This window comes from Callorhinus ursinus, unplaced genomic scaffold, assembly GCF_003265705.2.
Source record: "Callorhinus ursinus isolate GAN/ISIS: 27379988/994484 unplaced genomic scaffold, GSC_fseal_2.0 scaffold20, whole genome shotgun sequence".
Classification (NCBI taxonomy): domain Eukaryota; kingdom Metazoa; phylum Chordata; class Mammalia; order Carnivora; family Otariidae; genus Callorhinus; species Callorhinus ursinus.
Window position 1 is genome coordinate 17,906,495 of NW_027397082.1, and position 19,908 is coordinate 17,926,402.

The 19,908-nt window shown below is 47.8% G+C and overlaps 1 protein-coding gene across 4 annotated transcripts in view; it reads right to left on the minus strand.

Moving 5' to 3' along the window:
* The window catches only part of SUFU (SUFU negative regulator of hedgehog signaling), a 113,375-nt gene that overhangs the window by 27,636 nt on the left and 65,831 nt on the right, over positions 1 to 19,908 (minus strand). For 2 of the 4 annotated variants that reach the window (XM_073904262.1, XM_025880384.2), the window contains exons 4-8: positions 7,575 to 7,717; positions 6,584 to 6,669; positions 6,236 to 6,308; positions 2,782 to 2,938; positions 643 to 754 (exon numbers count right to left, since the gene is read on the minus strand). In XM_073904262.1, coding sequence (XP_073760363.1) covers positions 643 to 754; positions 2,782 to 2,938; positions 6,236 to 6,308; positions 6,584 to 6,669; positions 7,575 to 7,717 — 571 coding nt within the window. The remainder of the gene's footprint in view (positions 1 to 642; positions 755 to 2,781; positions 2,939 to 6,235; positions 6,309 to 6,583; positions 6,670 to 7,574; positions 7,718 to 19,908) is intronic. The other 2 variants (XM_073904263.1, XM_025880385.2) reach the window with 1 other exon arrangement.

Genomic DNA, 19,908 nt, shown 5'->3' on the forward strand with positions numbered 1-19,908 from the left:
AAGGGCAGAGGGGGGTGCCCAGTTCCAGCCCTGCCTACCATTCATCCCCTATCAGAGGAAGAGAGGTCAGCAGGAAGAGGGTCTGACCTCTGTGGGGCTAGCCACAGTCTCTCCCAAAGGGCTATACGGGTCCCTAGGCAGGCAGCAGAGGCCTGTAAAGGACTTCCCTTCCCTCCTCTGGGCCCCATGGAAGGGAGGCAGGAAAAAGGGCCTCTGCAGCAGGCGTCCACTATGGGGCTGGCCAGACAGGGAGGCCCCTGGGGCTGCAGCTATCAGCCGGAGACCAGGCTCCAGGAAGGAAGGAAGGGCAACTCTGGCCGAGGCCGAGATAAGGAGGGGAGTCGTGCTCAGCACAATGGGCTCCCTCAAGGCTGGGATTTTGCCCCAACTTGGCCTCCTGTCTGTTCACACAGCCCAGGCAAATATTTACTGATGTTTATATTCCTAGTCTGCCGGGTCCCCTCCGAGGCCCTTTCCTATGACCCACAGATCTGTGTGCCCCAGAGACCCCGGGCCCATCCAGCAATGGCTAAGGGCATTGTTCTCTCTCATGCAAGCCCCAGGGACAGACGTTTCAGGACCAAACTGCCCCCCTTGTACCAGCCCTGGAATACGAATTCCCTCTGTGGACACGGAACTTACGGGGCCCGGTCGTGGGTGAAGCCGTTCTGCCGCTGAGGGTTGATTGGCGGAAGGACAGGTTTGTTGTTGATCTCAAGTCCTCTCCTCAGGGTCTCCCGGATCTGCTCCGTGTCTGCAACAACACCATTAAGTTGCCTGATGGCTCTTTGGGCTCCTAACATCCCTCAACCCTGCGCTTGGAGCTGGGCTCTGCAGACATGCTAAGAAAAGGTCCTAGGAAAGCCGTGAGCCCACTCCAGACATCAGCCTTGAGAGCTGAGCGAGAGCAGTGTGAGGACACAGGGCAGATGAGGCAACTATGCTCTCAAGAAATTTCTGGTCTTAAGAGTGCCATTCTTGTCAAAGACGAGGGGGTGGCCTCTGGACTTCAGAAGGGCACCTTCCAAGATAGGGCTCTTCACTGTCCTTCCCCTTCCTGTGCCACAGGCCCCAGATTTACCCTTAACATAGCCCCAGACAGTGACTAACAAGGTCTTTGCCATTGACCAAGCCCACCCGGGGATTCTGCCCACTGCAAGGGATGCCATTAAGGGCTGTAAGTGCTTTGCCATGAATGAACTCTTACGTAGTTTCTGGGCTCTGGGTGGTCAGATGGTACCCTGCCACCCTTCTCCTTGGGTGGGCCGGTGGGATGCTGAGGTCATCTCCCCACGCTGGTCCCAGGGAACCCTGCCTGTCCATGGGTCTGCCAAGGGCCAGGAGGGTAAGAGAGGAATCTCTTGGTGGGACTATTTCTTTGCAAGGTACTTTGCTGATCTTTGGGGTGAAGCTCACTATTCTGGTCTGCTATAGAGATTTTGGTCTACGATTTACCTATACAAACAGCAGACATACCCCAAAAAAGCAAATTAATGCTGGTTGCTCAAAGGGTGGGCTTGGAGTGGACTACAGAGGCAATAATACTAACTCTTCTGTCTGACTTGTTACAGTGGTATGGGTTACTTTTATAATTTTTAAAAATTAGCCAATAATGGCTGAAATTTTGGACAAGACTATGAATCCTTCTTTTTTTAAATGTTTTATTTATTTATTCATGAGAGTCAGAGAGAGAGAAAGAGAGAGAGAGGCAGAGGGAGAAGCAGGCTCCCCGTCTAGCAGAGAGCCTGATGTGGGACTCGATCCCAGGACTCTGGGATCATGACCTGAGCCAAAGGCAGACGTTTAACCATCTGAGCCACCCAGGTGCCCTGAACCCTTCCTTAAATTACCTCTTTCGTCAAAAGCAACCGAATGACTGTATGCTTTCTCTCAGAACCTCCCATGGGCTTATTAGCACACCATCAGAACAAGCAGGAAGGCAAAAGGGGGTCAGATATTTGCACTAGGAGCTTAAGTTGTCCTTTACGGAAAGAGAATAGTTCCCATAAGTGCTATCACACGTGCAGGCATTTTATTCAGGACTGTAGGTATCTTATTCTTCAAACAATAAGAAAAGGTGGAGGAACTAGACAAAGAAAGTAGAAAAACAAGCTGTCAACATACATATAGGTAAATGGCTACTTCCCCTTTGGAGTTCGGTAGGGATGCCCTTTGCTAAGAACCACAGCTGTTTCTACAACCAAGACCACCTTGGTGAGTTTCCAGCAGGAGAGCCATATCCTTCTTCCCCAAGGCCCCGTGCAGAAGGCAGTGGGTACAGGGTGCCCGGTACATGGCCCCTCATGCTGTATCTGCAGGACAGGGAGGCAGGGAAGTTTGTGAGCTGGCCTCACACTCTGGCCTGGGAGGGCCTGAGGCCAGAGTGATTCTCGGGTCTGGCATGGTTTTCAGGCCAGAGCTGGGCCCTGTTTCAATACTGTGGGTGGCCGATGCTTGTTCTTTTGCACTTGGGTGGACTATGGCCTTTTCCTGTAACTGTTCTGTGGCTTCCACTCACCTCCATGACCTCAGATTGCAAGGGGGCAAATCTAAAACACAATGGTCACCACTGGCGGTGCATCTGAAATACACACAGGAAACACAAGAGAAATAGGCCAATAAAACTCCCTTCATGCCACCCCACTGGAAGACTTCTTGCTGTTTCAATCCTGCCAGGAAAGAAACCATTGAATGGGCTGCTGGTTCTGGAGCCCCATCCTAGAGAGCCTGAAAACCGGGCCTGGGCACAGGGGAGGGGAGGGCTGGGGTGGCAGCAGCTACCTTTGCCGGACAGCCGCCGGGGCTGCGTGCCGATACAGATGCTCCGGCTGTCCTCATCGTCCTCAGGGGGCCGGCTCAGGTCGTCCCAGGCACACTTGGCACTGACACCACTCAGGTTGGAGCCGTCCGTCTCGATGCCTTTGTCAACTCTCTCCTGCTTGGAAAGAACCAAAGAGCCAGAGTTCTTTCAGTGAACCAGTGGCCCATGGTCACCACCCCCTTTCCGGTATTTACTGAATTCTTGTAGGTGCTGAGCACGGAATGGGTGCTGGAAGAGCAGGATGTCTGATCTTGTTCTGCCCTGGTTGCTAACACATGATGGTCTCTGCCAGCCAATGGACTCCTTGGAGGAAATCAGGGATCAGGGGAAGCCAGGAAGCATGAAAATCCCAAGGAAAGCTCATCCTCTATCTGGACCTTCCAGTAAAACCACCTGCACACCTGTTTCAGAGTCCTAACTCTGGCCACCCCATGCAGGCCGGTGGAGCGGATGTGGCAGAGCCAGGAACTATTGCCCTGAGGGAAGGCACACTCCTTCCTCTCCTCCCTGGCCATTCAGGAGGAACCCCCCAGTTACTGCTACAGAGGACAGGGTGCAAGCGGGCCACAGGCGGGAGAGGCCAGGACTGGGCGACTTCACACCTGCAGTTCCCTCTTCCAACAGCAGAGGGTGCGGTCACCCAGAAAAGCGCCACCAGAGAGCAGAAGGGCAGAACTTCGCCCAGCTGGATCACTAACTTGTTTGGCAAAGGACTCTGGATGGAGTTTCTTTTCCATTTCTTAGACTGAGATGGGGGCCTGGAGGGCAATGGCCATCTGCAGACCCCATCAGAGGCCCTGCTTTGTGTAGGCCTTGGCACTGTGGAGTCCCAACTCTCTCCAAATGGCCTCAAGGAAGAGTTGTACCCAAACATCTCTGGGATTTCTGGTAAAACATAGTTCTGTGATGCTGGGCGTTGGATTAAAGGTCATCTGGAAGGCTCTAGCAACGTTGCTTATAAACAGCCATGTGGGCCAAATAAAGCCCGTGAGTGAAAGCACCTCAGTAAGAATCTGCACCTCCCTGTCTGCCTGACCCTCTCCCAGGGGCTGCACAGGCACCACACGGGCCTGCTGCTCGGCCAGGAAGCCTATCTGTGGAAACACGAGGGAAGCTCCTTATTTCTTGAGACCAGTCAGCAGATGGCCCTGCCCTGATGCCTCCTTTCCAGTGCTACAATCAGCCCGGGCAAAGCTGGGATTTTTTTTTTTTTTTAAGATTTTATTTTTAAATAATCTCTACACCCAACATGGGGCTCTAACTTAAAACTCCAAGATCAAGAGTCACATGCTCTACCGACTGAGCCAGCCAGGCGCCCCAAAGCTGAGGATTCTGAGCACAAACAGGGAGAAGCTGACGACAGGAGCAGTTCTGTGCTCCAAGCAGGATGTGTGGGCCCTGCTCTGCTCAGGGTAGAGTCGGAGATTTACCCTTTCCATTGGCTGCCCTGAGGCCCCTCACCTAAGCAAGGAGCTGAGGATACCTCTTGACTCAACTAGTTCAGCCCACTTACTTTATAAGTAAAAATGAAAGAGGCCCTAGAGAAGTTAAGGGACTTCTTTAGGCACAGAGCTGGCTAGCAGCAGAGCCTGGAGCAAAGGAATAGGAGCCGGCTCTAAAATGAACCACCTGTAAGCAGGCCCCAGACAGCTACAGATGAGCACAGAAGAGTTCCCACTTGGTGCACAAGGCCACCTGCTTGCTTTTTTAATATATTTTAATTTTTTATTTTTAAGTAAACTCTCCGCCCAACATGGCACCTAAACTTATGACCCGAGATCAAGAGTTGAATGCTCCACCAACTGAGCCAGCCCCCCTCCCACCACTTGCTTTTAAAGACCACTGGGTGTTCTGGGTCCTGCTGGCTGATCTCAGCAGAGCCCGAAGACGAGGATGGAGAACTGCTCCTGGCATGCAGAGAAGGACGGGCTGCTTACCCTACTAGTTCAAATGACCAAGTTCTTTCTTAGTACTTGGCGTTTATGACCGAGGCTAAATGGCAGCCCACAGTGCCCCATGCTGGATCCCAGTGTGGCTGCAGAACAAGGACATAGGGAAACATAGCCTTCATGGTTCCTGGTTTTTGCATAAGCAGAAGCTATAGGGAAACCAACGTTAAAGGAGAGCTAACAGAGGATCCTGGCAATAATTTGAAAACTTCAGTGTTAAAGGCACTAGGAAAACAGAGGAGCATCATGTGTGAATGAGTAGGGTTTCTGCCCAAGATCTCACAGGTCTATAGTAAAGGGCCTACAGGGACTGCTGGCTGTACGTCTGCCTGCTACGTCTCCCCTCCCACCTCGCGTCCCTCCTAGAGGACACGCAGCTCCCGGCAGCTGCCCACCGCCTGCCAGATTTTGAGAGACATGAGAGCTTCAGAGATGGCAATGGCCTACAATTGGTCAGGGGAAGGAGAAGGAAGTGTATACATGCCAGGAACATTCTTAGCTGTCCACTGCTCTCTTTCATGAGCAGCCCATTAGGAAGGAAGTTATGCTCTAGGTGGTTTTCAAAATTAACTGGCACACAAAGCATGTTTCTTCTAAGAAACCAAAGATGTCACTGCACAGCTGGGCCACAGTAAGTGGGCAATTGCAGGCCTGCACGTATACCGACTTCCTTTATATGCCCAAGAATGCCAGCGTACCCAGGAGAGGAGCTCGGAGTCTGACTGCGCAAGCCGGAGATGTATCTAAAAGGCGCATGCGATCACTAGACCAATCACGACTCCCACTGCAGCTGGGCCGTGGGGTCAGTATCACCCGTCCTGTGTGTTACAGGGTGCTGGTGGTAGGGAGGTGGCTCCGAAGGAAAGTCTATATTCTTTTGAGAAGCAGGAAATGGGAGGCTGAATCCTGGGCAAGCAATATTGATTTTCTACAGTGAAAAGCTGGTGATCTTATTTTTTTTTAAGTCAGGTTTATTGATGTATGACTTGCCCTACAATAAAATTCATTCTCCCCCCCATACCCTTTTTTAGTTTATTTTTTTTATGAGTACAATTTCCAGTTTGTTTTCTTTGATGTAGTTCCAATATCTCAAGAACTGCTCTTACATTTTAAAGTGTCAGTAAGCATGGATCCTCATTTTTTTATTATTCTAACCAAGATATTACTGTAGTATCATCCCAAACAATCTCAATATTATAAATTTCCATCTATTTGTAATATAAAAGTCAATTTAATCCCACCCTTTTTAAATGCAAAAAACCATGTGTCTCAGGCAAGCTTTCCTGGCCTAAAATCTCTGCTCCCTATGTGCTCTGAGGAATTCAGGGGACAAATTCCAAATCATGCCATATTTCTACTCATTCACAAATAAAGCTCCTCCGTTTTCCCAGCATGAAAGCCAGTGTTATTTGGAAGAGGCCTAGGCATAGTGTGCTAAGAAAGGTTCTCCTCACTCAAGACATACTTGCAGGTGTGGGTCGATCTCAAATATGGTCTCTCCCCTCCGCATGTCAGTTATCAGCCAGGGGCCGCCAGCGCTGTGGACAAGGAAAGGGGATAGGATGGTAACTGAGGGTCTGGGGCTGATGGGCTGGGCCTTCAGACTGCCCTGTTTGCTGCCCCAGGCCCAGAACACAGGGGAGCAGTTCGAGGTCAGGGACTGTCAGGGAGTGAATCATCAGGAGCCCCTGATGTGAAAAACCAGTGCCTGATAAACAATGTAAGGGGAAGCCCACATGTGGGGGTAAGGAGGAACTCCCACCCCCAGGCCCAGGAAGCCAGGCCCCACCTCACAGGGTGGGCATGTACTCACACGGGTACCGTCCGCAGCAGCTCCAAGATGCCCTGCCCGTTCCACTGCTGGGCTGCGTGGAGCTCCTCGGTGCAGACGCCAACAATCTGAGACCCAGGGACAAGACGCCATTGCATGTCAATAGTCATTCCTCCCACCCATCCAGGAGGACGGCCACCCAGGCTCTTTCAGGGTCAAGTCAAGTGGGGGGACCACAGGCAGGATCTATGGCTCGGGGCTTGTCTGTCCAAAATGGGGTGGTTTCCTTAGGAGATGGAAGAGTCCACAGACAGGGTACTGAGGCCTGACCCTTGTCCTGCTACAATGGGTCAGGTGTCTGGGTGATACGATGTCTAGCCCTGGACTGCAGAGGCGAACATCAGAATGGGTCCTCAGCCCATGTCTCTGGAGGCAGGAGAGGTTCAGGGAGATGTTCCGACCTAGGCTAGGATCACAGGGAATGTAAACACAGGAGATTCTGAGGCCCTTCAAGCTCCGAACGACAACCAAAGGGCCCCAGCAGTTTGCAGAAAAGCTCTCTTTCCTCATCAGAGGCGGGGCCTTTGTGTAAACCTCAAGGGAAACAAGGGAACCTTCACATAGACCCCAGCATGATCACAAGCAAATGCAGCTGCAGCAGGGGTGGATGCACACCCCTTCTGGGTGAGGGCAAGGCCAGCCCAAAGCTGCCTTCCTGCTGGGTGGTCCCATGCCTACGGCTGTCTGGGTCTTTATCAGTTCACCAAAATACCCGCCCTGTTGGCCTTAGCCGCCCAACTACAGCCATTCCAACAGCACCCCCCGCCCCTGCCCCCATGGCCCCTTCCCTTTCCCCCTTTTCGCATCTCAGCAGGCTAAATCAGACCATCCGAATCTGACGAGCCAGCAGAGGGAAGAGAAAATGCAAGAAGGAAATCTCCTGTTGCCTTCATTCCTCCTACCCAAGCCCTCCTGTACTACAAAGGCTTTTCCCCCAGGGAAGGCTTGAGCCCATGTCCAACCTCAGCCTCACCTGGAGAAATGTAACTACCCCAAAGGGTGTCTGCACTGGTTGCATCTGTGGGTCCTCGGTCAGCAGCATGTGCTGAATTCTTGACTCGCTGTTATCCAAAGGGCTATGCCAAGACACGTGGTCCCCGCTGCAGAAGGTGTTCTCTGTGGGAGAGACACGAGGATGCTCAGTGTTAGAGGCCTTACATCCAGGTCTGAAACCCTGGTATCAGAGAAGCCCAGGCTGGGAAGCTCCCCCATCTTCCAGGGGAAGCATTTGCTCATATAGGAGAAAAGATTGTGGATATTTCCCCCAAACCAAACGTTTTTTCCTGCTTGCCAATTCTGCCAGCCTTCAGGAGAAAAGGACAGGCTGCTACTGTGGCTGCTCACTCGGCCTGGCACACCCGAAGATTTATTTGGGGTTGGGGAGCCATGATCAGGTCTGCCAGGAAAGGATAAGGTGCTTTAGTGTGGGGCCACGTGGCCAGAAATCCTCAGGGAGGCTGGGGGTGGGGCACTGAAAGCACTTCGCCATGGAGAAGCACACCCCTGGTCTCAATCCTTTCCTCTGCTGCTGGAAGTGTTTCTAAAAGGAACCACCCGTGGAGGGCTTTTGAGATTGGCCACTGGCTTCCCACAGGTAGACAGATAGAAGGATTTCTGAGGAACACTGGAGGCTTCAAGTACACAGAGGTTTGGACTGTGCCCCACACACCTCTGCAGAGATGCACAGTCTGGAGGGGTGGGTGTTTCCATGAAATCACAGACACCGTGCCTAGGCTGACCAAGAGAAACATGCAAACACGGCCAACTCATAGCCTCACCATTGCACTTCACACAGGCTCAACACTTCAAAAGCACTGTTTAGGACAGCATAACCACAAGGAAGGAAACACCCATGTGGTACAAAGTCTCCCCCTAGCCCTGACTCTTCTGTTGGGTACCCTTCCAAACGTATTCCGCATTTACCAGCCTGTGTGCATCTACAGGGTCTCTCTACCTTTTTTTCCTAAAACAAATGGCAGCACACTGTTTTGCACATTTGGTGGTTTGTTTTTTTTTTTAAGATTTTATTTGTCAGAGAGAGAAAGAGAGCACGCACAAGGGGGAGGCAGCAGAGGGAGAGGGAGAAGGAGGCTCCCTCTGAGCCACCCAGGAGCCCCTTGCACATTTTGTTTAATGATATATCTTGGGAGATCATTTCATATCAGCACATAAAAAGCTACCTCATTCTTTTTTTTTTAAGATTTATTATTTATTGGGGCGCCTGAGTGGCCCAGTCGTTAAGCGTCTGCCTTCAGCTCAGGTCACGATCTCAGAGTCCTGGGATTGAGCCCTGCATCGGGCTCCGTGCTCCACAGGAAGCCTGCTTCTCCCTCTCCTTCTGCCACTCCCACGGCGTGTGCTCTCCTGCTCTCTCTCTGTCAAATAAATAAATAAAATCTTAAAAAAAAAGATTTATTATTTATTTTAGAGAGAGAGACAATACAAGTGGGAGGGGGAGAGGGAGAGAGAATCTCAAGCAGACTCCACGCTGAGCATGGAGCCTGACGAAGGACTAGATCCCAGGACCCGGAGATCATGATCTGAGCCAAAACCAAGAGTCGGATGCTCAACCGACTGTGCCATCCAGGCACCCCACTACCTCATTCTTTAAATGGCTGTATGGTAGTTCATTGTGGTCTATCAGTTATGATCGAGGAATCTCAACAGCTGGAGACTCTTCACTTTTGATCAATATTTAAGGCAACGCAGAACATGAAAACAGACACACACACACACACACACCCCAGCCCAAAGCCTCCGGAGGCCTGAGAGAGCTTCTGCTCTCTCTTGCCTTGGTCTGAATACTAATTCCCTGCTCTGTCAGGTGTGGTTACACCAACTACTTTTTCCATCTTTTTGGTCCTAACCTCAAAAGTATTCATTCATGAGGGTGAAGGAAGACTACTTCCTCTAGGAGATATGGGGCGATAAAGGCAGAGAAGGCACAGCTCCAGACAGAGCCAACTAGAAACCTTCAAATTTCCCAATTCCTGCTGTGCCCACTCTTCCCAGATTTCTTCTCCTTTTACAGAAATGTGTGTCTACAAGCAGCTTGCATGATCTACAAGTTAGAAACAAAGCAACAAGTAAAAAGATTGAATTAGTAATTCAAAAACTGACCCCATAATAAGCTTATCCCCAATGGCTTCACTGGTAAATTCTATCAAACATTTATTTTTATTTTTTTTAAAGATATTATTTATTTATTTTAGAGAGAGAATGAGATAGAGAGAGAGCATGAGAGGGGAGAGGGTCAAAGGGAGAAGCAGACTCCCCGCCGAGCAGGGAGCCCGATGTGGGACCCGATCCCGGGACTCCAGGATCATGACCTGAGCTGAAGGCAGTCGCTTAACCAACTGAGCCACCCAGGCGCCCAAATTCTACCAAACATTTAAAGAATTAATACCAATTCTTCACAAACTTTTCAAAAAAATATAAGACTTGCCGATTCTTTCTATAAAACCAATATTACCCTGATACCAAAGCCAGACAAAGGCATTACAAGAAAAGAAAGCCATAGGCCATTATCCCTTATTCATACAGACACAAAAATCCTCACTAAACAATAGCAAACTGAACACAGCAACATATAAAAAGGGTTTATACATAATCAGCAAGTGAGATTTATCCCAGAAATACAAGGTTGATGTAACATAAGAAAACCAATGTAATATATCAACAGAATGAAGATTTAAAAAACCCCACATGATCATCTCAATAGACATAGAAAAGCATTTGCAAAATCTAATACTCTTTTATGATAAAAACACTGAAACTTGGAAGAGATAGGAACTTCCTCAATCTATAAAAGGGCATCTACAGAAAACCTACAGCTAACAGCATACTTGATATTAAAGACTGAATTATTTTCCTCTAAGATCAGGAACATAACAGAGATGCCCACTCTTACCACTTCTATTTAACATTGTATTAGGGGTTCTAACCAGGGCAATTAGGCAAGAAAAAATAAACAAAAATCCAGGTAAACTGGAAAGGAAATGAAACTATATTTGCCTATGACATGATCTTGTACAAAGAAAACCCTAAGGAATCCACTAAAAAACTATCAGGATAAACAAATTCAGCAGCGTTGCAGGGTACAACAGCAATGTATAAGAATCACTTGTATTTCTGTGCACTTGCAATGAACAATGTGAAAACGAAATTAAGAAAACTTCCACTTACAATAGAATAAAAAAGAAAACAATGCTCAGGAATAAATTTAACTTAAAAAAGGGAAAACTTGTACTCTGAAAACTATAAAACACTGTTGAAAGGAATTAGAGGGGCGCCTGGGTGGCTCAGTCGTTAAGTGGCTGCCTTTGGCTTGGGTCATGATCCCAGGGTCCTGGGACCGAGCCCCACATCGGGGTCCCTGCTCCACGGGAAGCCTGCTTCTCCCTCTCCCATTCCCCCTGCTTGTGTTCCTTTTCTCGCTATCTCTCTCTGTCAAATAAATAAATAAAATCTTTAAAAAAAAAAAAAGAAATTAGAGAGGACCTATATAAATGAAAAAATATACAATATTCACGGAAAGAAAGATTTAATATTGTTGACATTAATATTCCCCAAATTGATCAATAGATTCAATGCAATCCCTATCAAAATGCCAAATGCCTTTTTTGCAGAAATTTCAACAATGATCCTAAAATTCATATGAAAATGCCAGAGACCCAGAAGAGCTTGAAACAAGCTTGAAAAAGACAAACAGGGGCGCCTGGGTCGCTCAGTCGTTAAGCATCTGCCTTTGGCTCAGGTCATGGGATCGAGCCCCGCGTTGGGCTCCCTGCTCAGCCAGAAGCCTGCTTCTCCCTCTCCCACTCCCCCTGCTTGTGTTCCCTCTCTCGCTGTGTCTCTCTCTGTCAAATAAATAAATAAAATCTGAAAAAAAAGAAAAAAAAAGAAAAACAGTTGGAAGACTTAATTTTCCTGATTTCAAAACTTGCTACAAAGCTACAGTTATCGAGACACTGTGGTACTGGGATGCCTGGCTGGCTCAGTCAGTGAAGCATGCAACTCTTGATTTCAGTGTTGTGAGTTCAAGCTCCACATTGGGTGGAGAGAGTGCTTAAAAATAAAGTCTTAAAAAAAAAAAAAAGGCAGTGTAGTACTGGCATAAGGATAGGCATTTCATCAATGTAACAGAATTTAGAGTCCAGAAATAAACCCTCACATTTATGGTCAATTAATTTTCGACAACAGTGCCAAGACAATTCAATATAGGAAAGAGAGTCTTTTCAGCAAGTGGTACTGGAACAATTGGATATCCACATATGAAAGAATCAAGTTGGATCTCTTCCTTACACCATAAACAAAAATTAATTTAAAATAGATCACAGGCCTAACTGTAATAGCTGAAACTGTAAAACTCTTAGAAAAAACATAGGAATAAACCTTCTGACCTTAAATTTGGCAATGGTTTCTTAGACACAAAAGCACCAGCAACAAAGATTGGTCCAAAAATTGGACTTCATTAAAATGAAAACCTTTTGTGCTACAAACAGTACCACTGAGAAAGGAAAAAGAAATGCAAATCCAAACCACAATGAGATACCACGTCACAACCATTAGGATGGCTATTATAAAGCAAAACAAAACAAAAAACCATCCGGAAAAATGACAAGTGCTGGTGAGGCTGTGAGAAAACTTTCAACTTGGGTGCACTGTTCCTGGGTATAGGACGGTATAGCCACTGTGGAAAATAGGGTGATGGTGCCTCCAAAGATTAAACATAGACGTGTCATTGGATCCAGCAATTCTACGCCTGGGTATATACCCGAAAGAATTACAGAGACTCAAACACGTACTTGTACACCCATGTCACAGCAGAATTATTCACAACAGCCAGAGAAGGGAAGCAAGCCAAGGGTCCATCAATGGTTGAATGGATTAACAAAACATGGTATTTATTTTCAGCCTTAAAAAATGACATTCTGGGGCGCCTGCGTGGCTCAGTTGGTTAAGCAACTGCCTTCGGCTCAGGTCATGATCCTGGAGTTCAGGGATCGGGTCCCGTATCAGGCTCCCTGCTTAGTGAGGAGGCTGCTTCTCCCTCTAACCCTCCCCCCTCTCATGTACTCTCTCTCTCTCTCTCATTTTTGCTCTCTCAAATAAATCTTTAAAAAAAAATGACATTCTGGGGAGCCTGGGTGGCTCAGTTGGTTAAGCAACTGCCTTCAGCTCAGGTCATGATCCCAGAGTCCTGGGATCGAGCCCCGCATCGGGTTCCCTGCTCAGCAGGAAGCCTGCTTCTCCCTCTCCCACTCCCCCTGCTTGTGTTCCCTCTCTCTCTGTCTCTCTCTCTCTCTGTCAATTAAATAAAATCTTAAAAAAAAAAATAAATGACATTCTAATGCATGCTACAAGATGGATGAACCTTGAAGACATTATGCTAAGTAAGCTAATCCCCAAAAAAGTGGCTCCATTTATATAAGGTACCAGAGTAGTCAAATTTACAGAGGCAGAAAGTAGACAGGTGGTTGCTGGGGGCTAGGAGAGGAGGGAAATGGAAAGTTAGCGCTTGGGGCGCCGGGTGGCTCAGTCAGTTAAATGTCTGCCTTCAGCTCAGGTCATGATCCCAGGGTCCTGGGATCGAGCCCCACGTCGGGCTCCTTGCTCAGCCGGAAGCCTGTTTCTCCTTCTCCCTCTGCCTGCCACTCCCCCTGCTTGTGCTCTCTCTCTCTCTCAAATAAATAAATAAAATCTTTTTTATTTATTTATTTGAGAGAGAGAGAGAGAGAGAGAGAGGGACAGCCCAAGAGGAGGTAGGGTCAGAGGGAGAAGCAGACTCCCTGCTGAGCAGGGAGTCCAATGTGGGACTCAATCCCGGGACTCCGGGATCATGACCTGAGCCGAAGGCAGTCGCTTAACCAACTGAGCCACCCAGGTGCCCTAAATAAATAAAATCTTTAAAAAATGGTTAAAATGGCAAATTTTGTGTTATGTATATTTAACCACAATTTTTGAAAACGAAAGTGAAAAGGCAACCTACAGAATGCAAGAAAATATTTACAAGTCATACATCTGATAGGTATCCAGAATATATAAAGAGACTTACAGCTCAATAATAAGATAAATAATCCAACTTTAAAATGGGTGAGGAATATGAATAAACCTTTCTCCAAAAAAGATATAAAAATAACCAATAAGCACATGAAAAGATGCTCAGCACGATTAACCATTAGGGAAATGCTTATCAAAACCATAGTGAGATACCATCATTTCACACTCATAGGGTGGCTACAATTACGGTGACAATAACAAATGGTAAGGATAGAAATCGGAACGCTTATACACTGCTAGTGGGAATGTAAAATAGTGGAGCTGCTTTGGCAAACAGTTTGGCAATTCCTCAAATGATTAAACATGGAGTTGCCATACGACCTAGCAATTCCAATCCTATGTCTATATCCAAGAGAAATAGAACACATGTCCACACAAACACTTGTACATGAATATTCACAATAGCCATGTTATTCACAATAGCCCAAAGGTGGAAATAACCCAATGTCCATCAACTAATGAATGGATAAATAAAACATGGTATATGCACACAATGGAGTATTACCGGCAATAGAAATAAAGTATCAATACATGCTACAACATGAACCTTAAAAACATTATGCTAAGTGAAAGAAGCCAGTCACAAAAGGACATATGTGATTCCAACTATATGGAATGTCCAGAATAGGCAAATCTATGGAACAGAGAGATTAGTGGTTGCCTAGGGCTAGAATGGTTAGGGGGAATGGGTAGTGACTTGTATGACATTGCTTTTGGGGGTAATGCAAATGTTCTGGGTTTCATTGTGGTGATGGTTTCACAACTGTGAATTACAAGGTATGTGAATTACATCTCAATAGAGATGTTAAAAAAAAGAAAGAATACAGTAGGTGAAAGGGAGGGATCTTGGGGGAAAGGCAAAGTGGGCAAAGTAAGGCCAAGGTCCTAGATTTTTGGTTACTACCTTCTCAGGGTAAGCAGTGGCCTGGGAGAAATCTGACATAGAATGCCCACACATCAAAGCATGTTATAGAGACGTCTATACAATCTGAACAACCAACATTTTCATTTCCTACAAATGAGGAAAGGATCCTTGAGAGAGACTGCCCAAGGTCATGGGACAAGTCAGTGATGGTGGGCACAGTATTTCCCAGACTTTTGAGTCATCCATAACACTTCTGTGTACCATCTGTACCATAACCTACTTGTATTTCCCCCTAAGATTGACTCATGTTTAAAAACCTAGACAAACTTAGTTTAAAAGACACTTCATAGGGGTGCCTGGGTGGCTCAGTTGGTTAAGCATCCAACTCTTGATTTCGGCTCAGGTCATGATCTCAGGGGATGTGGGATCAAGCCCCATGTCAGGCTCCATGCCGAGTGAAGAGTCTGCTTGTCCCTCTCCCTCTGCTCCTCCCCTGGCTCACATGCTTTCTCATTCTCTCTCAAATAAATAAATAAATAAAATCTCTAAAAATAAAAAAAAAGGAAATTTCATATTACTGCTAACTCAGGAAAATAAAGGGAAAAGCAGTGTTGCCTAGAATAACTTCAAAGCAATTTGACGAAAACAAATTCAATTTTTAACAGCTACTGTTGTCTACCTAACATTATTAAAAACTCAAATGAACCAGGATTAAAGAGCTGTTGGAGGTTTAAAGAGTCATATCAAACTGACAAATCAGCAGGGTTGTATCAGAAACTTGAAGAGGGAAGACAGTCCTCACTATCCAGGTCACTGAATGCCCTGTCCAGTTATGACCTAAAGTCTCCAGCTGGCTCCGGCAAACCCTGGTGCTGTGGTTAACTTTGCAGTTGGGAAGGGTTGCTTCCTATTTGCCTCTGCCTCATACGAGTTATAACCCTCGGCAACTTGCCCAACCACAATTTCCAAGCCTGTTTCCTTATCTGTAAGCAGAAAATAGTGTGCCTACTCAGTTTGCTTTCCACTGTTGCATGTTACTCCTGTACTGGTATACAATACCGCTGTATCTGCCCAGGTCTTAGGGCCCCTAACAGAAATCCAGAACCGGCACAGAGCCTGTAGCTCACAGCACAAGCCAGTAGGTGGCACCATCGCTCCTGGTTTAAGAAAGAGTTGGTCCAGTTCTCAACCCCCGCCCACATCTAGCTGTCTGGTCTGTAGAAATATACCCCAAACCTGGCAGGAACATAAGCTGGAAACAGGGAAAGGCCTGAAAAGGTTTGGAGCCATGACCTTTCATTAACCAGAACGGACCTTGGCTTAAAAATAAATGTCGTACAAACCCAAACTGTTTAAATGAAAGAAGAATGACCAAAAAAAAAAAAAAAAAAAAAAACCACTTCGTACAGACCTAATTTAAGAAGAGGCTTAATTTAGGCAGCTGGAAGGGGAGACCCTAAGGCAGAAAAGGGAGACAGACCCAGTCGCTACTTTGGGGACCAACCCATGCGGGATCAGGAGTGAATTAAAAGGAGGGAAGGGGGAGAAGAACGCATAACTACCCACAGAAAGGTTTAGAGCACATGATGGTAACAACCTTTCAGACTGGGACGCGGTCTTTCTTCCCCAGCCCTGCTTGGTGGGGGAACTAGACTTATTAGCTCTGCTGTGGCCAAGAAACAGTCTTTCTTAACAATGAAAGAGCCTTGGTCACAGTTTTCAAGCCTGGGACAAAGCCACAATGGGCTCATTCTTGAGTCCAGTCTGGTCTTTATGCCCTGGATGCGCAGCCCCATTCTGTGTGGAGCCACCGCGGGTCTCAGCACTCGGGCCCCAACGCCCACCCCAGGAAGTTCTCAGCCCCTTCAGAGGGGTTTTCAAATGCTAATAATGCCTCTGTCGGAAGCCCAGCTGTTCTGTCCAGTGGTTAGAGGGGTGTGCTCCCTCTCTCTTCCTCTCTTTGGCTCCCTGAAGTGTCCTAAACAAGACATTAGTATGCAAATCCCTGAGACCTCCACCCAAACCACATAGCAGAGGGGCCTCCTGGGTTCTGAAGGCAGGCCATTCCAGGTGAAGCCTGGATGCTCTTTCCATTCCCTTCCCTCTTCCTCTGAGCTCTGCCACCAAGAAACCTCCCTTAGCTGCTGCCTATTCGGCAAAGTCACCGGAGGGGAATACCAGTCCAGGCTGGCAAAAAGAGTCCAAAAAACTGCTAGGTATAGGTCTGTCCCTTGCTTAACTGAGAGAAAGGTTTCACTAGTCTATGTCTCCTTCCCTATTAACAACTCCCTGGCAAGAACTCTTAAAAGTTGGGAGTGCTGTATGGGAGTGCAGGGCTTTAAGATTTTTATTTTTAGGGCGCCTGGGTGGCTCAGACGTTTAAGCATCTGCCTTGGGCTTGGGTGGTGATCTCAGGGTCATGGGATCATGCTTCTCCCTCTCCTGCTCCCACTGCTTGTGCACTCTCTCGCTCTCTGTCAGATAAATACATATTTTTAAAAAAGATTTTTATTTTTAAGTAATTTCTACACCCAATGTGGGGCTCAAACTCACAACCCTGAGATCAAGAGTCGCATGCTTTACCGACTGAACCAGCCAGGCGCCCCGGGAGTGCAGCTTCTAACTGGCCCCTCAGATTGGCCCTCACCCTACCCCCACTTCCCAAACATCCAGCCTCAGTCTTGGTCGTTTGAAGTTGGACTGTGCCGGATATAAGAAGTTAGCAAAATCTAGGGAAATGGGTTGCAGAAGAAAACAGCTATTGTTTGTAAAATAATTAGTGCTGCCTTTGAAACACTGAGGAACAAATACATTCTTCCAGAGTTCTTAATTCAACCCAACTCTGGAAAATGACTGTCAGTCTACCATTCGGTGTGAAAGTACAGTCCCAGTGATGTTTTTGCATAATAGTTCGGAAAGCAATGCTCCACCCTCTACACCCTATTCCAGAATTAATGCAGTTGGTCGGAGGAGAACAGGTTAATGTTGTCTTCCAGAGCCCAAAAGAGTGGGTTTCTCATCACTGAAGCTTGGACCCCTGAAGTCAAACACACTTTTGAGTGAGTGCTCTGAGAGGAAGAAGGGCAAGGGTAGGAAGCACAGCTGAATTTGCCAGGTGTCAAATGAGTGGCTGGTCTGCAAGAGGTATTTTAGAGAGAGCAGGAAAATGGGAGGTGGCGCAAAGCAGGCTGGCAGACTGGAGTCTGTCAATTTTGAGGTTAAACTTTTTTTTTTAAGATTTACTTATTTTAGAGGGAGGGAGAGAGAGCAAGCACATGAGCAGGAGTAGCAGGAGGGGCAGAGGGAGAGGGAAAGAGAATCCCAAGCAGACTCCATGCTGAGCGCAGAGCTGGACACGGGGCTCGATCCCACAGCCCTGAGATCAAGACCTGAGCTGAAATCAAGAGTTGGATGCTGAACTGACAGAGCCACCTAGGCGCCCCCCGCCCCAGGTCAAACTTTTGAACAATGGGGTAGCCATCACAGTCTCTCAAGAAACTGTCTCCAGTTTCCTTGCCTTCTTGGTGCTCACAAATCACATCAGTGATCACACCTGGTTTGACAACGTGTGCTTAAATGGCCTGTATGAAGACACAGAACTGTTAGCTAGGAGGGCTTAGCAGGTCTTCCCTAAAAATGCCAGATGTGCCAGACATGCCCCCAGCAACACAGACTGCTGATTGGGAAGGGTCAAGCAGCCTGTCCTCCTGTCTCCGGAGTCCCAGCATGAAACCAAGACACATGGAGAGCATCTGGCAACCGCCTGACCCCACCCTCCTTCCTGAGAAGCCCCAAGTGGCTACTGCAGCCACTGTGGTCTGCTCGGAGGAGCTGGGTCCAAAGGCTTCCTTTGAGATTAGAAGACGGCCCCTTCAAGTCAACTGAAGGCCCACGAACTGAAATATCCTTATGGGGGCTGAAACCCAAGTCTGCCCAGGCCCAGGCAGCCTCATGACCCCCCCAGTGAGAAGAGACAACCTGGAGGTTTTGCTGAATGAACCAGCTCTGGCTGGGGCAGTGGAGGAGGTAAAATTCAAAGTCAGTTCCACTGGCCTATGCCCAGCCCAGATGCTCCTAACTGGGGCCACTGAGTTGGCCCACTGCCCCTACTGGGATTTCTCACGTAATCCTATCCTAATTTCTAAGGCCCAGGTGCTTTCTCCTTGCTCTAAGCCAAGCTGCAGGCAGGGGGTGGGGATGTGTGTGCTTAGTCTATTTGTTTCTTGAGCCTACAGAATTTTTTTTTTTAAGATTTTATTTATTTATTTGAGAGAGAGAATGAGAGAGAGCGAGCGAGCGAGCATGAGAGGGGGGAGGGTCAGAGGGAGAAGCAGACTCCCTGCTGAGCAGGGAGCCCGATGCGGGACTCGATCCCGGGACTCCAGGATCACGACCTGAGCCGAAGGCAGTCGCTTAACTAACTGAGCCACCCAGGTGCCCGAGCCTACAGAATTTGAGGAGGTCACAGGACATAGGACAGCCTAATGTCACTGCCACAGATTTCTGGAGCCCGTAACATACCCAAGAGATGCTATGCTCATTCTGGGGACAGTATGAGCCCAGGCAATGCACAGGGGATGCTGTCCTAGCACCCTGAGACCCAGGACCTCCTTCAGGCCTTCACTACTTTCACCTGACACCACCTACCAAAGGAATGAGTGGCACAGACCCTCTTCTTGCTGGGAAAGATCAGCAACTCTCCTTCCTCCAAGAATCCAAGCAAAGCTGTGAGTGAGCACTTCCCTGCCCGCCGGCCCCTGCTCCCCATCTCCAAGCCAAAGCTAAGAGTTCAGCTCAGAGGCTTGCAGCAGTGGTGAGGCAAGGCCCATCTCAGGAATTCTGGATAGCAGTTGAGGGCAAGGATGCATGCAAGTCACAAAGGAGCAAAAAATACTATGTCCTGGGTAATTCCCCTCTACCACTGGAGCAATGCAAGTAGAGGATACGGATGGGATGCTCTTAAGCTTAGAGGCTTCAACTGGTACAAAAGAACAGAATTGGCACCCTTGCCTTTCTCCACACACATGCACAGCAGACAAGATGCTTGCAGAGAAGGAGGTCTCAGGAGCATGACTGCACAATATCCCCATTGCAGGGTTTCGAATCAAACTCCTCCAAAGAAAGGCCATTGTCTTTTAAGAAAGAAAAAATAATAAGAAAACAAACATACTGTCGGGGCAGAGAGGGAAACAGATTCTCTGGACGTGTGTTCATGAGCTTTGGGGGCTAACAGGCAGAGTTCTTCATTGCTGGTTGGTGGGGATGGTGGCTGGCTGTCAAGTTTTTCCAAGCTGGTCAAGTGGTGGAATCAAGAATGAATTGCCCCCCACCCAACACACACACACACACACACACACACACACACACACACACACACACA